General features: G+C 39.7%; 1 protein-coding gene across 1 annotated transcript in view; it reads left to right on the top strand.

The window, feature by feature from the left end:
• tmtc1 (transmembrane O-mannosyltransferase targeting cadherins 1) overlaps positions 1-17,564 on the top strand; it is a 203,935-nt gene that overhangs the window by 108,013 nt on the left and 78,358 nt on the right. Inside the window, exon 9 of the mRNA XM_003220824.4 lies at positions 982-1,103. Coding sequence (XP_003220872.3) covers positions 982-1,103 — 122 coding nt within the window. The remainder of the gene's footprint in view (positions 1-981; positions 1,104-17,564) is intronic.

Consider the following 17,564-nt stretch of genomic DNA (forward strand, 5'->3'; position numbering starts at 1 on the left):
TTCAGCTGTAGGATTCAGAGTGACAACTACCATACAATTATAGTGAGATTTTATAACTGATCTCAACCAATATGTATAAATTGCATGACTGAAATGCTTTAATAATAAAGAAGTGATAATTTAGACATTCCATATGCATAAGAAGTATGAATTTTGAAATATATAATCATGTCACTCTGGAATATCCATATACAAAGGGAAAGAAAGAAGTTGTTAACACATTATCCTTTGTAGGCTAAGCCTTCTTCGGATACATGGAGTGCAGTGTATAAGAACAGACTTTTCTATTATTTCTTTATTTCTTTATTTACTACATTTATTTCCCGCCCTTCTCACCCAAAGGGGACTCAGAGCGGTTTACAAATTAAATTTACATACAATATTATATTATTAGCATAGTACAATGCTGGCAATAAATTACTATATTGTACTATATCAATATATTGTAATATTATTAGTAATATTACATATAAAATATAATATATAATTAATATTATTATATTGTATTATTAGTATTATATCATATTAGGTAATAACTAATAACTTGGTAATAACTTGCCACTTCATTACCATACTCACAAGATTTACATTTCTATGGCTATTCATGCATAAAGTCTGCTTATAAGGTCTATCCTTAGGCACTTTACTCCATGCATCTAAGAGTAGATTAAATTTACAAAAGCTTATTCTACCAGCTTCTTCCTCTCAGTCTCACAGGTCCTGTAACAGTGGTTCTCAACTTGTGGGTCCCCAGGTGTTTTGGACTAAAACTCCCAGAAATCCCAGCCAGTTTACCAGCTGTTAGGATTTCTGGGAGTTGAAGGCCAAAACAGCTGGGGACCCACAGGTTGAGAACCACTGTCCTACAAGACATTTTTGCATACAAGTATGGATATAGTTATGGTGACACCAGAATGATGCTCTTGCCTGAATTTGGCATGCCTTTTCACTCACATGTGTCTAATTATTGTTTTGTTGCAGAAACTGGAACACAGAGAAGTTCTAGTTGGCCTGTTGTTCCTGGTTTTCCCCTTCATACCAGCTAGCAACCTCTTCTTCAGGGTGGGATTTGTTGTGGCAGAGCGCGTCCTGTATATGCCTAGGTAATTTCCACATCTAATTATTTTGCAATGAAACCCTTCAGTTATGATTTTTTTACAGTTAAGTTTTTGCCATTTTGGATTCCCTCAAGTGAATATCCTCAAGTGTTTAGAACTATTAATTCAAAGATATGTGTACAGTCTCTCAAATGACATTTGCTAGATGGAGTACAGCCCTCCCCTGCTTGGATCCCTCATCTGTCCCAGATGAAAAGATCAATGATCAAGGATGATTGGATACGTAGGTCAAATCCTTTAGAAGGCATCCTGCTAGGGAGGGCTGTGATAGAAGAAAGAACTGTTTAACAACAGTGATCTCGTGTAATCCTGTTTGTACATTATGTCTTTGCTAATATTCATGGCCTGCTGCTCAATGTTTGCTAAAATAAATATCTGAAAATGACATTTTGATGACTTTAGTCAAGGTCCTTTGGTGAAACAGTGATTCCTAGACAGCTTGGTTGCCTTTTGACAGCTTGAAATCCCGCAAGTTGATGATGCCAACATTTGCACAATAAAATTTGATACGAAGCTCAGTAGTGTTATGGGTTGAGCAACTCTTACCTGGAAATTCAAAATGTTTCAAATTATTCATATCGGTGGCTGAGATTATGATGGTGGTGGTGATGACGACGACGACAATAATAATAATAATAATAATAATAATAATAATAATAATAATAATAATAGAAAATGTGTATTTGCTACCTGCCTATTTTCACAGCTCAAATGGAGAACAACATGGTTAAAACACACAGATAAAATATAATACTATTACAGTGCATATACAGTGTTCCCTCACTTATCGCTGGGGTTATGTTCCAGGACCACCTGCAATAAGTGAAAATCCGCGAAGTAGGGGCACTATATTTATTTTATTATTTATACATTATTTTAGTAGTTATACACTATTTTAAGTCTTTATCAACCAATCTCATGTTGATAAATCACCTCCTTCTCATCTTGTTGCCCCTTGGGCTCCTTTTCTCTCCCTTTGGCTTCACCTTCCTTCCTTCCTTCCTTCCTTCCTTCCTTCCTTCCTTCCTTCCTTCCTTCCTTCCTTCCTTCCTTCCTTCCTTCCTTCGGCTGTAAATTGTAATTTTTTATGATTTATAATAGTCTTTTATAGTTTATTGAAAAACTGCGAAACAGCGAATCCGCGAAAGGTGAACCGCAAAGTAGTGAGGGAACACTGTACTAAAATATACAGAAAAAGATGATAACATAAGGTTCGAATGAGACTTAAATGAACTCTGCGTCTAGACTTGGGTTCTATATACAAGATCTCTCCTTTGCATATATGCAAGTACAGATATTCCAAATAAATAAATAAATATCCAAATCACTTCTGGTCCCAAGCATTTTGGATAAGTGATGCTTAACCTGTAGTATGACATCTCCGGACCATCCACTGTTCAGATATCAGCCAGCACGTCAATGCCTTAAATCAAGAAATAGTTTTCTAAGATCTACAGAGATACTCGCTGGAACACCACAGCAAGCGAGAGTCCAAAAGTGGCAGGCTAAAACACGGAACCTCAAGCCATGGCTGATACCAAATGAGATACTCCCTTCTGGGCACACAGAAGACTGGGTGACTTGGAAGGCGCTGAACGGACTGTGCTCTGGCACCATAAGATGCAGAGCCAACCTTAGTAAGTGGGGCCACAAAGTGGAGTCCACAACATGTGAGTGTGGAGAACAGCAAACCACAGAACATCTATTACAATGCAGTCTGAGCGCTGCCACAGGCACTATGGAGGATCTTCTTATAGCAACACCAGAGGCACTCCATGTGGCCAGCTATTGGTCAAAGGACATCTAGTATAATACCAAGTTTTCCAACTTTGTGTTTTTAAATACATTACAACTGTACCTTTGGTTCGCCTCTGACATGATAAATAAATAACCCGTAGTATTAAGTGTGCAACCTGTCCTATGATCTCTAGTGTCTAGGATTTTCCTCTCTCAACAATACACTTTACACTTTATGGACATCTTGAATTGTGGTGCCCAGAACAGAACCCAATAATCCAGGTGAGGTCTCCTTTAGGCTTTGATAAGTAGGATCATTAGGGTCATAACAGAATTTATATACTCAGTTGATAGTCCTCTGCTTGCAAAATTGTCCCCTGGGGCACATGGTGATGTTACAGGAGGCAGTTTATCTTTGAAGATTATACCTGTCAAAATTCACCCAGTTACCACTGAGTATGCAAGTTGGGAGAATCCCAGAGCTGTGGTTAACCTCCCATTCCAGATTCTGTTTATTACCTTTCACACAAGGGGCACAGACCCAGGGTGGTCTCTTCTTTTCATTAATGGTAGGGCTGGCCACATTCTGACCCTATTCTGTCCATTCTCCTCATCTACTTCCTGACAGGACCTGACCCTTTCCTGTCTATACTCCCCAATGATTAACATGGAGCTCAATGGACCAAAGTCTTGTACTGGCAGGACTGCTAAATTGAAGGTTGGGTTGCTGACCTGAAGATTACCTGTTCGAATACGGGGAGAGCGCAGATGAGCTCCCTTTGTCAGCTCCAGCTCCATGTGGGGATATGAGAGAAGCCTCCCACAAGGATGGTAAAAACATCAAACATCCGGCCGTTCCCTGGGCAACATCCTTGCAGATGGCCAATTCTCTCACATCAGAAGTGACTTGCAGTTTCTCAAGTTGCTCCTGACACACACACACAAAAGATTAACATGCCTTTCATATCTGGGAACTCTTTTATTTTGAACTTCTGGTTACTCCATTCTCAATTGCCTCGTGTGAAAATAGTCCATGTCTCAACATCACATAGCATTGGGACTGTAATCTTAAGTGAAAAATGTGGAGGGGAGCTAATTCTTGGATTAGGCTGGAGAAGAATAGATCTTGCTTGTTGTCCCATGGTTCCCCAGGGAAAAGAGAGGCATGATGTACTCTGAAACTGATAATGGCAAGAGAGGGATAAATATGTGAACTCAGGAAATGACAGGATGGTGATAAACGATCTCCATTGTATTTCAGCTGACACAATCTTGGGACGTTCTCAAGAATCTGTTTATCCACTCGAAAGCAAGATTGTCTGTATTTTGGATTCAAATGTGGAGCCTAGCAATAAAACAGTCCAGCAGGAAGCATTCCTTTTTAGTGCTATTGTATATTCCTTTTAGCAGCAGTGTTATCTCAGTGCCCCTTCCTTAAATTTGTTTCTATTTCCCAGATATTTAATTAACATAAGACTAAAACGGATAGTATGTTTGTGAGCAGCAGATTTCTGAAAAGTCTTGCAAAAGCAGCCATGACTGGAAGTGCAGTCTGATTGGCTGATGTGTATGGGGAGAGTTGCTTAGCAACTGGAGATGGGCGGAGCCAAAGTGACAGTTAGAGTTCTGCAGTCAGAGAAATTATTATTCATGCAGTTAGGGGGTTGGTTGGTGTTTGGAGTGTGAAGACAGAGATAGTCTTGGGAACTGTGTTATTAGAGAGATACCTCTTTGAGGAATATAGTTAAAAGTCTTCAGGGAAAAGAAGGGCTAAGAACTATATTGAGACTCCATAGTTTAGAGTGCTGGTGTTAAATCCCTGGAGAAGTTGATTTAAAGGTTTAAATTGTCCTGTTTTTATTTCCAGTGTGAAAGAACATATTTCTACAGAATTCAAGTTATAAAACCATCCTTTGTAAGAGAAAAGCCTAACTTGTAATTGAAACTGCTACACATCTTTACTGTTTAAGAACAAATAAACAACAACTTTTTGTTTTTCCTCACATAAAGTGTCTCTTGTGACTTTCTAAATATCCTAAAACAGAAGAGGCTCCTGAATATAACATTGGTGGTATCATTAGTAGTAGTAACGAGTTCGAATCCTCCATATAATAATATAATAATAATAATTTTATTCTTATATCCCGCCCCATCTCCCCGGAGGGACTCGGGGCGGCTTACATGGGGCCATGCCCAGACACGACAGCACAAATCAGATAAAACATTAAACCGAGCAGTAAAACTTCAACATGATTAAAAACAGTCATAAAAGTCAATATACCCAATAATATTAAAATCCCGATTTGGGTCAAAAGATATATTGCTGTCAGTGGGTGGCAGTCTGTCTAACACAAGTCAAGTCCTACATATTTTTGGTGGCAGCTGAAAGCAATCCTCTGCAGTATCCCTTACAATTATGGGGATCATACTGTATTTCAAACCTTTATTTTTATCAATTCTTACTAACTCATTTATTTATTTATTTACAGCATTTATATTCTGCCCTTCTCATCCCGAAGGGGACTCAGGGCGGATCACATTACACATATAGGCAAGCATTCAGTGCCTTTTAACATAGAACAAAGGCAAACAAACATAGGCTCCGAGCGGGACTCGAACTCATGACCTTCTGGTCAGAGTGATTCATTGCAGTGATTGATTGCGGCTGCTCTCCAGCCTGTGCCACAGCCCGAGCCCATATCTCATAAGATCAGACGAAGTCCTTCCTTTCCTCCTCCTGACTGAAAGGCAGTTGGTGTATAGTTGGTGTGCTTCTTTGCAGTGTGTAGGTTGAGTTCTGATGTGAGTCAGATGTCGTGGAATTACTTATTCTGCACATACATGTCCATTAGCAGTGTTTCTCTTTTGTTCAGTGAGAAGGCTGATACATGGATATTTTCCCTCTCAGTGTGTTGTTAAACTATTTCTATCTTGCAAATACTTTTGCATTGGATTCTATGTTCACATGCATGTGTGCACATATTCATAAATATCTCTTTAACTGCCAGTACTGCTAGGACTGCCTGGTTTCTCTCCTGCTCCTCCAATCTCCCTATCAGGTCAGCACCTGTTTTTTAATCTTTCAGGTGCGCCAGCTTTAACCTCCTTACCTTGAAACTAATAAATATGTGAGCAGCAGCCTGCATTTCACTTCCTTGCATTGCCCCAGCTCTGTGCAAAACGCCCTCTATTAGTTATTTGGAAAGCAGGCCAGTAAAATATGGATGCTTTGGAATAGGCAGTGGAGCTCTTGATAATGGAAATATAAAATGCCTTTCAAACCCCGCTTTCCTATTCCTGGTTTTGCAGATTAATCAAGCCATATTTTGAACTGTATAAAAAGAATTTTTTTTCAAAAACAGAGTAAGCTGAACTCTTCCACTCAAGTCAGTAAGGTTTTAAAGTAAAGTTTTAAAGCTAAGGCATTGGTTAAATTACTCCCATAATTTTTCTGCCCTGCTATATTTTGCAGTTTTAGAGAGTGTAATGCTAATTTATAACATAAACTGCAAAGTGTATTAACCCAGCACTGTGATAAAAAGTGCACAGGCAAGGAAATAAATTCTATTAGTATTCAATTCTGAATAAAAATGCTTGGAACCACACTGTATAGGTTATTTGGATTTCATTATTCATTATTGGTAGTTAGAGGAGGCCCATAAAATCACTAGGTGCCATATAGTTAAAAACAGAACAATAATACAGTGAAGCAAAAAGGATCTCAAAGGGCTAAAGAAATGTCATGCTGATAGCTGCTTAAATCATATTTTTAGGAGGTTCTGCTGGGTGTACAGGGATGAAAATACAAAGCTCCTGGCTAAGTTTAACCATATTTGGCCCATTGTGAGGTCCTGGTGCCCACTTTTCCAACCTTAGGACCCACTGCAGGCCTTATAAGTGTTGGCATTCAACCTCACACTGCACAAGTCTTTAATGAGAAGTAATTAGTTAGCTTAGAATAGGCTGAGGGAAATCCCTTCCTCCCTGACTCCTGAATGACAGTTGGAATATATCTATTTCTTTTCTCCTCTCTCTTTCTGCTCTCATTCTGATTAGTTATGTACAATGGATACTTTGCAAGTGCATGCCTTTTGCTTTTGACTTCTGCTTTTACATTTTAGTGTGTGCTGTGTGTATTGAGATCTTGTGTGTCAGGAGAGATGTGTTTGGTGCTTTCCCCTCTCTTTGAAACCCTAGGAGAGATGGAGTTATAGAGTAGCTAGGACCAAGTTCTTTACTATTAGGATATGTAGATATTGTTTTTGTAAATGAACCTTTTGTAATATTGAAAACAGAACTCTGCATGTTTGCCTCCTAAGCTCTAAATTCTTTAGAGCCACATCACTTCATGCTCTGCTTGCTGTGAGCCGAATGCTGAACTAGTAAATATCCTGCTTTTGCATATTTTGGATGTTCTGCTGTTTTTGGGTTGTTTTCCCTAACAAAAACCCAACAATTAGCCCAAACAATATGAGAGAAAGGAGAAACCCTCCAAATAGTATTGGCTGATGTCTGGTTTTGTTTTTTATAAAGTGGGAGTATCTGCTCATAGTTTTAATGCAAAATCACAATTTTTGAGGGCTAGCACAAATGGAAACTGGAGGCTTCCAAAGTTGAAATTAACTTTCTTTGGTGAAACATTTTCCCTCTGAAGTTAGAGGGCCTGGGGTCACAAAAACAGCCTTGAGGTCACAAATGGCTGCAGTTAACATTTGCGGTTTTTATTCCTCTCTTTAAATTACCAATTTTGACCACTCCTGGATATTTGAAAGCAGGAAACTCACTGCTGAAAGCAATAGGAGTTTATTTTATATTGCTATTATGCTCTCAGAATTTCCTATCAAGCACCTATATTACAGTGATCAAATTACAGAAGCAATTTTAATTGTTTCCTGATTAATGATTATATTGTCTGTCTGGGCTGCTTAACTGTGTTAGGGATTGGAGATGCCATATTACAAAGATCTCTTTTGGTCTCTCTGACCAGGTTCAGAGATAGTTAGGATTATTTTTAAGGCATTTTCAACTCAGTGCAGTCTGGGAGCACCTTCGGCCAACCATATGACCTGCTGGGCTGAGGGTGCATTGGGACTCTCACTGCATCTGCTGTGTTGCCGCCAGTAAGCCAAAGATTTGCTGCTGATGAAGCATTTCTGTTCACTTGGTTGGGCACCTGGTGTGACATCACAAGAAATGTGACTCTCCCAGAGGGTTGCTTATTAGTTGGATTTGGGTTCTGGATCAGGGAAACAAGGTTCAAAGATACCCTGGGAACATTAATTAGTTTAAGGTGTCATGATCAGGGTATAGAATAGGTAGGCAAATAAGATAGGGCAGCAAGAGTTAGTAAGGAATGGTTGCCATGTGCCTTGAAGTCATTTTCATCTTATGGTGACCATCTCACTTTTTTTTGGACAAGATTTGCTGCAGGGGCATGTTTACCATTGCCTTCATCTAAATCTGAGAGTGAGTGCGATTTACCTAAGGTCATCTAGTCAGTTTCCATGGCCAAGCAGGGATTCAAACCCTAAACTCATCTAATCATTATTCAACACTCATACTGCTACACACTGATAGTTAGGAGTTACTCCTAGTGATAACTCGCTTATACTCAGATTGTGCAGAGGTCAGGGCTTTATAGAAAAGGTGAATACATTTTGGCCTGTGGGACAGTATTCAAAGTGACTACTATCAGGGGCAATTCCTCCATTTTGACAAGTAGGGTTTGGTTTTAGCTATTTTGCTAATGGTTTGGCTTATGTTTATTTATTTATTTATTTATTTACAGCATTTATATTCCGCCCTTCTCACCCCGAAGGGGACTTAGGGCGGATCACATTATACACACACAGGGCAAACATTCAATGCCCATATACATAGAACCGAGACAGAGATAGACAGATGCAGAGGCAATTTAACCTTCTCCTGAGGAGATGTTCGATTCTGGCCACAGGGGGGAGCAGCTGCTTCATAATCCACTCTGACCGCACTTCCTCATTCCAACATTGTAAATTAGTTAAATTTGCCTCCCCACTTTTTTTTTATAAGTGGTACCTTATCTCCTACTTGATAGGTGCAACTATCTTTCGGGTTGCTAGGTCAGCAACGAGCAGGGGCTATTTTTATTTTTAATTGACGGGTGCTCACCCCGCCACGGGCTGGCCTCGAACTCATGACCTCCTGGTCAGAGTGATTTATTGCAGCAGGCTGCTTTACCAGCCTGCGCCATTGTCCAGCCCCCAAATGAAATTTAAAAAACCAGATATAATTTGGCAAATGAAATCAAAAAGCCAGAGTAACGCCTGGCTGGTACCATGGTTTAGACCAGGAATGTGGATCTTAGGACTTTGTAGATATCGATGGACTGAAGCTTCCATGAACCCTGGCTACCAAAGTCAATGGTGACGAATGCTGGGAGTTTAGATCCAAAACACATGGAGGAGCAAATGATGGGACTCATTCATCTAAATGGAATCTCTCCAAAACTGGTTGAGTAAGAAAGGCATATGATTTGTAGATTGGAAGTATTATCCTTCACTTGCCATTCCAGATGTCCTGAGAGCCTTTACTTGTTTTCAGAAATAGACTTACATTTAAGTTGTGTTTTCACTTATTTCTCCCATTTTCTTGTGGTAAATGAAAGAAAGATATCCTCAGGTAGTGTTTATGCTGGGTTTATTTTAAAATAAATTTTGCTATCTTTAGTCATTATTTTTTTCTAAGGCATTTGGAATCTAACAAAGTTCGTATGTTTGTGTGCATTATACTTGGAGCGCGCACATTTGTATTCACCCTTTCCTCCTTACAGCTTACAGCATAACAAAGCAGAAGATGATCTTAGGCCTTTTTTAAATTGTAGGTTTGAAATAAAATTTAAAGATGCAAAATTGCTTCGGTAATCATCTTTCTTCAGTTCTGTTAATAGCATGTTGTTTGTGAGCAATTAAAATTCATAGTGTAATGAGAATGTGATAATGGAGATGCAATTTTCATGAGGTTATGACCCTTTAAATCATGAAAAAGAACTCATCCTTTCTTCAGTCAAGTGCTCATTTGACAAGAAGGTGTTATTATTCAGGATACCTTCCCTCTTTTTGCTTCCTGTTATGGATTCTTGTTTGGTGTGCTACTTGCTCTTTCTCGTCTCTTCCTATATTATTTTGTTCAATATTTCAGCCAATCCTAAATATGTGAACTGTACACCTTGGCCAAATCTATTGCTTATGCCACATGTGCCAGGGTCTTTCTAGTACAGTGGTTCTCAACCTGTGGGTCCCCAGATGTTTTGGCTTTCAACTCCCAAAAATTCTTAACAGCTGGTTGTAGGCCAAAACACTGTTACAATCATCTGCACTCTGAAATGATCTATTTTACCTTCTGATGCATATAGTGCAGTGGTTCTCAACCTGAGGTCCCCAGATGTTTTTGGCCTTTAACTTCCAGAAATCCTAACAGCTGGTAAACTGACTGGGATTTCTGGGAGTTGTAGGCCAAAACACCTGGGGACCCACAGGTTGAGAACTGCTCCTTCTCTACTATTGTTTCATTCTGTCCTGAAAATTTGTTGTGGGTCATCAAGCTCAAAGACAGACAGTGACTTTCACTTTGAATAGCAATGGCTGAGATTATGACCAGGATGAAACCTCTGTCCTAAAAAGTGTTTCTGTTTCGCCAATGCACTCAGAGTCAGTTCTGGTGGTTGCCACATGCACACAATGATTGAGACCCTACACTGCATGTATCCCATAACCAGATGTATACAGATCACATTTTCTGCCAAGATCCACTAGGGTCTCTGTGGGTGATTTCATAGGTATGCATTTGGCTTTGGAGCATAACAAGACATTTCTCCCCCTTATTCTGTCTTTTCCAGACATGGGATGGCTATTCAGGGGTATTGTTTCAGCAAAACTGTGCATCTTGAGGGAGCTTTGGTCATTGTGGAGGGTGCAATACCAGCCTCTGCATTTCTCAGGAGGACACATGCAGATTAAGGTGGACGTAGGCTAACATGCTGATGGCCAAAATGTACTTCTGTGGATAATTTATTGCTTTATTTGTTTAGTAATAACATAAGCAGGATAACTGCTGATACCAAGAAAAGATTTCCCTGTAGTGGTCAAAGAAGTAAACTTGAAATTAAATGCAAATTGCTTTTGCAAACGACCTGGATTTTGTCCGGGACCAGAATGATGTAAGATATTGCAACAGGGCTGCAGAGATCTGGATTCAAATGTAATTCACTGGATGAGCTTGGGACAAACATTGTCTTCTCAGCTCACCTTACATCCCTGGGTTGTTGTGGGAATGAAAATCAGATAAGGACAATGTCTGTCTCCTTGAGCTCCTGGAGGAAAGCTGGCATATTAATGTAATGAATAAATAACCTTATTATTGATTGATCCCACCCCACCCCCCTACTTGGCTCTCCCATGAATTTATTGGATGTATTTTATCAAAGCATTGAATCCAAAATTTTCTGACCATAAACAGGGGAAACTTGTGACCTGACTCAAAAGGTGATTTTTGTGTTATAGAAACTGTTGTCAGACAGAGGCTGTCATTAACTTGCAAGGGCACACTCTAGCCTATATTAAGCTTTTTTAAAAAGTCTGATAGTTCTCTTCGAGAGATAGTTAAGCAAGAAATCAATCAGACTTAAAACTGCTTTATTTTGGCATGATCATATGGACGATAATTGTAAACAAGCCCATTTGCACACAAATCTCGTTTTTTCCTTGAATGATTTTTGTAACAGTAATTTCCAGATAGTTAGCTGCAGGCGGTTTAGTGGGTCATTTCTTCGATGGAAGGTATTACATAAACATTAGCCTATTGCATTGTAACAGTGTGTGTGTAAAACTTAGCTGGAGCGTGGAAAAGTTCCTTTTTTGGGACCACAGCTTCTACCATCTCCTAGAAAGCATGGCCACTGGCTGTGTTAAACTGAGGATTCTGAGAGTTGTGTTTCCCAAAATAGCAATTATCCAAAAACTGACTCAATTCTAGGTTTGTTCATTCAGTCCAGTTTTCTCTGGTTTGACTGGCAGTCTCTCCAGGATCTCATGTGGAGATCTCTGTCGTTATTTGTTAACTGCCCTTTCCAATTCGAGAGGTCATGGATTGAACCACGGGGCCTTCTGCATGCAGAACATGTTCTCTACCTCTGAGCCGGAGCCCTCCTCCAGAATGCTTTGGCTTTATGTGCTGCATCAGCAGCTTTGGCATAGTGAATTTTCATAAGCTATTTTTGCAAGGTGTGAAAGCTGCTTCCTTTTGTCACTCCGGAATCTACTGCCAGTCTACTTAATTAGATGACCCTGAATCATGGAAAGGGAGGAAAGAATGCCTTTCTATATCATCTTTTGTAGTGCTCATAAGTATTTCCTCCATCCACCTTCAGTAGATATTTATCTTCTAAATTAACAAGTCCAGAACTAGAGGATGGAAATCATGAGGCAGCTGATATGATCCCATACTATTAGTTATGCTAGATAGAGTGATGGGAGTTGCAGTCTATTAGTGCTCAAAGGGCCATATAGTTGTTTCCCCATGTCCTAAACACGTGGCCTTTCTTTCTAGGAAAAGTATCTCAATGCTTGAATCATTTGGTGTCTTCTGTCTGGTACCCAAAACACACATGGTTGGAGAATTCCTGTACAAATTGGTATTTCAGTGCAATGGTTCCTCTACCATTAGGCTGAGTGCAGTGGCTAATTCAGAGGGATGTCCCCCCAAAAGCAGCAAATTGTTTATCTGTATTTTATTTGATACTCTGTTCTTGCTAGAGATGGAGAGAGGTTCTTCTAGCATTTTGTGTCCCATGTACCAATATAATATGCGTATCTGTAAGGTGTTATGTGTACTTGAATGTTGGGGCAGGATCCCATTTGCTTCTTACCTCAGGCACCAAAATGTGTTCTATCCAAATAGAAGCTGGTGGGACCAGATGTAATGGTCTGTCTGACTGGCTAACTTCCAAATCTTGATACTCGGGTAGCAGAAATGAATATGCGCTGAGTATAGTGCAGCCGCAAACCTGAAGGGTAAAGTGTGTATGGATATGCCCTTATATTCAGAAAAAAATATCACCAGTCTGAGAATCTATTTATTCTGCTTTCTTAAAGGCTGGGTTGACATGCAACTTTATTTCTATCCTGCCCTATCTCCCCAAGAGGACTCAGGGCAGTTTACAACATACAGCGACAAACATTCAATGCCATAAAGTGCAATAAAAAGTGAGTAAACAGTCATAAAACAGATAATAACATATTAAACATCAACATCAAATATTGGTGAAACCTTACTATAAATTAAGTAAAACATTTAAAATAAGACTTAAAGATTAACGCTATTAGGGGTTAAAATTAAGATTTTGAAAACCAATGTAACTCTCTTTATGCAGAGGAAAATATAAATTCCCGGTGTAGAAAATAACTTGATTCTTGATTAAGTGTGTTAAAGCGCTGAGCTGCTGAACTTGCAGACCGAAAGGTCCCAGGTTCAAATCTCGGGAGCAGAGTGAGCGCCTGCTGTTAGCTCCAGCTTCTGCCAACCTAGCAGTTCGAAAACATGCCAATGTGAGTAGATCAATAGATACTGCTCCGGTGGGAAGGTAATGGTGCTCCATGCAGTCATGCCAGCCACATGACCTTGGAGATGTCTACGGACAACACCGGCTCTTCGGCTTAGAAATGGAGATGAACACCAACCCCCAGAGTCAGACATGACTGGACTTAACGTCAGGGGAAACCTTTACCTTTATGTTTAACATCTCCCAACAAAGGATTCCCCCAGGCAGTTACTAGCCAGGTCTTGAAACTGCGGGCCATTAAAATGCTAATCAAGGTGGCAAATTGCAACATTTACACATGCCTAAAGCAGACAAGAATTCTTTCCCCCAAGATATTCCACAGATATATAAACCTTACTTACTTAGTTTCCAACAGACCCCTCAACCTCTGGGGATGCCTGCCATAGATGTGGGCAAAACGTCAGGAGATAATGTTTCTGGAACATGGACATACAGCCCGAAAAACTCACAACAACCCATTTCATCCTTAAGCTGCTCCTTGATCTCAGCCAAAATGACTTCCAACTTGGCCAGATGGGCCCGGAGGTCCCAAACTTCAGTGTCCAGGCTGCCTTCTCTCCAAAGGCAGTGCTTTGGACAGCCTTCTTGGAGTTAAGTTAAGTTAAAGAGCCTCCAGGTCTTTTAGCTGGGCCTGGGCCAAGAGCAGGTTCCCTTCCTTCTTGGTATTCTTGGCCTGGAGCTCCTTGTGTTCCTTGCTGACTTTGGCAAGTTTGAGCTGCACCCTGGCGTACTCCTTGGTGACAGCCTACCGGTATAACAAGCCATTTCCAGTAGATTGTCCAAGTTCTTGTTTGGGGGTTGTATCTTTCAGACTCCTTGTATCCATCTCCCATAAAAACTCCTATCCTGAATTATAACTTTCATCATTATCTGACCAGTACTAGCTGTGGATTCTGGATGTTGTAATCTATTATATTACAGAAAACCCATCCCTTGAAAGCGTTCATCTAGCCAGGATAGAACCATCTAACAGGAGGTAGAGGTAGATGTTTATCTGGCAGAACCTTCACGTTTAAAGAAACATGAAAAAAACTTAGTGGAAAGACAGCCCTAAGGGGAAAAATTTAGAAAGTATTTTTAATGCTTTTAGATCTGTGCAGTATGATAATGTTGCTGCCTGTTTTTACCTTGAATTTTATTACATCCCGCAGAGCTTTTTATCTGATGTTGCTAGTTTTATCATGGTTTTATGGTGCCCTGTTTTATTATCATTCTTTTATTGCTGTTTTTAATGCCATGTTTTTAAGTTTTTTGTATACCACCCACAGAATGCCACTTATGGGGCATTCAAAGTGTAAGAAAATAAAATCACTCATTTTAGAATTCCAGCGTTGTCTAATGAGGTGCAAGGGTGCCAAAAATGCAGATCTTATCTTCTGGCAGTCTATCACACACATTAACTATGCTCTGTTTTTATCTGTTGGGATTTCCCCACCATTCTGCTTCAATAGATTATCCTGGCTTTTGAGATTAAGAGAGATTCATAATTGTATAGATCTTTGTCACATCTCCCATTGCTTTTTGCTTTTTTCCTAAGATAACCAACCCCAATTATTACAGTCTGCCCCTGTCCGTGAATTTGTCCAGTCCTTTGCCCATTTTCATTGCCCCTTTCTATGTTATTTCTATTTCTATGATACCCTTTTAAAGTGCTGTGACCAGAATTACATACAGTATTGCAAAGATGGTCACACCATGGATTTGTAAATGGGTAGTATGATATCTAGAGTTTAATTTTAGATTCCTTTTCTAATTAGGCCTTTTTTAACAGTAGTTTTACAGCTGATTGGCATTTTTATAAAAAAGATAACTCATGATCCCCATATCCTTTGGTTAGTCACATCCCATTAGTGTATATGTGAAAGTGGGATTTCTTGTTGCAATATGCATATTTTATACTTGTTTTCACTGAATTTTCATTTACCATTTTAAAGACTATTCTTACTTTTTTAAAAAAAGCTTCTTTCAGTACTCTTTGCCAACACCCCTCCTAAAGTAGTGTCCTGGCGGGGTGGTTGTATTAGAAGCTTTTACAGGAACCTTTGCATTCACTTAATAAGGTCTTGACATATGTTCTCACATAGCTTGATATAGTCATTAAAAGTGTGACTGCAATGAAAGCAGTGGCAAAATGCAACATTACAAAATTCAATAAATTAACTAATGTATTGATTTACTCAGTTCTATGATTTTTCATTTATTATTTTGCCCTCGCTTTCATAGTTGTTAGGCAGTTACCTGTTTCAGCTTACCTTGTTCTAATGACTGTGGTTGTTATTTTACTGCATTGTATGTTATGTGGTTTCATTGTTTTGAAAAAATGTACCTGCTGTTTGACAAAAACAAAAATCATGTGTCTACCAGTGTGTGAGCTTAATTGAAAGGACAGAGGGGCCAAGATTTCAAAAGGAAATTTTATTTTTCACCCGATCACCTGATATCTGGGTTTGGGTGTTGATAGTGATGGTAAAATCCCTGGAGCTTGACCTCAGAGTGGTTTAGACACTGACAAAGTAATACATTACAAAATAAATGTTGGTATCTTAACAAATCAGAGAGTAGTGATCATATTTGTTGCTAAATCCTAACATATCTAAGACTTCTCTAAGCATCACCAGAAAATGAGTCGGACATGGCAAAGCACAACCTTGAAACTGGTGCACCATTGCAACTATAGAATTATAGCTCTTTTATTTCACCGTAACAGCTATGAAATCCTGGGATCTGTAGTTTGGTGCCACATTGGAGTGCTCTGCCTAACCATTCTAAATGCTCTTCCCCAACTACCAATGCTACCAATGGTTGTGTACCAGTTTGGGCACTGGAATACCATTCTGGGGACCAGGGTTTGAATCCCCACTCAGTCATGGAATCCCATTGGGTGACCTTGGGCTAGTCACTCTCTCTCACCCGCAGAGGAAGGTAAAACAAATTCCCTCTGAAAAGATCTTGCCAAGCAAGCACTGTGATAGGTTTGCCATGGGATCGCAGTAAGTTGAACATAACTTGAAGGCACCCAACATCAGTGTGTATTTGTTGCACTCTAGCACTGAAAACACCTTTTCACCCAGAACCATAGCAGAGTCCAGTAGTTCTATCTAAAAATATTTATTGAAGAAAGCAGGTAAAAAGGGAAAAATGGCATTTCCAAAAGGGTCAGAAGAATAGAAAATACAAAAAGCAATAATCAAAAAATGACAAAGTATATAAAGTCAAGAGAGCCAAAATTCACAGCAGTACGTCAAACATAAATCCATGAACAAGGAAACAAGAACTTTTCCAAGGTAAACCCTTCAAGAAAAGAAAGACATGGACCAGAACCGGAGATTTCAGAATATTTGAATCATGAACTTGAGAGCAGAGACAGCCAGGAGAACCATCCCATATGGCAACGTTGTCTCTGAGAACCATGAAGCCAATCTCACTTAATTTAAGCCTGGCCAAAGTAGCCATGAGATCATGACAAATGCACCTGGTCCTCAAGGTCTTATCACAGATTCTCTCTGAATGTTTCATTAGTCTGTTTTTCACTCCTTCTGTTCTCAAGCCTAATCTGGCTTCCCAGGAAAACTCCCCATTGGCTGAAGACCGCTTCTCAAGAGAAATTGACGTTTCACTTCTTTTATTTTCCCCGGTTGCCTGGGAACAATCACAGGAATCCAAAAGATCTTACTCATCTGCCTGCAATTCTCTCTTGGTGCTGACAGACTCATCACTTTGAACCCCGTTAAACCCCCCATCCTCTGAAATGTCTGAAAAACCTTCTGCCACTTGCTGAACTACAACAGTAACGTTAATTACCCCTCACCCAAAACTAGGCCATAGCTTTTAGGAAGATTGGGAGTAAGGTGAAGACTATTTGTACCTCTTGACCTAGGCTTAGTGCTCATTACCCTGCCTGTTATGTGAAGAGCAGGAGACCTTTGGATTACATTTCCCACAATCCTTTACTGAGACTTTTGGGAGCTGAAGAGCAAACCATCATGATCCCATGCCGTTGTTCTATGTGATCTGTTGCATAAGAACATTTGGGGCAATTGCATGTAGAAAGATCCCCTGAAGGGAAGTGTACATAAGTGAAGTCAATTTAATTTCCTCACATATTTTTTTATGGA

The sequence above is a fragment of the Anolis carolinensis genome, chromosome 5 (assembly GCF_035594765.1).
Source record: "Anolis carolinensis isolate JA03-04 chromosome 5, rAnoCar3.1.pri, whole genome shotgun sequence".
Taxonomy (NCBI): Eukaryota; Metazoa; Chordata; class Lepidosauria; order Squamata; family Dactyloidae; genus Anolis; species Anolis carolinensis.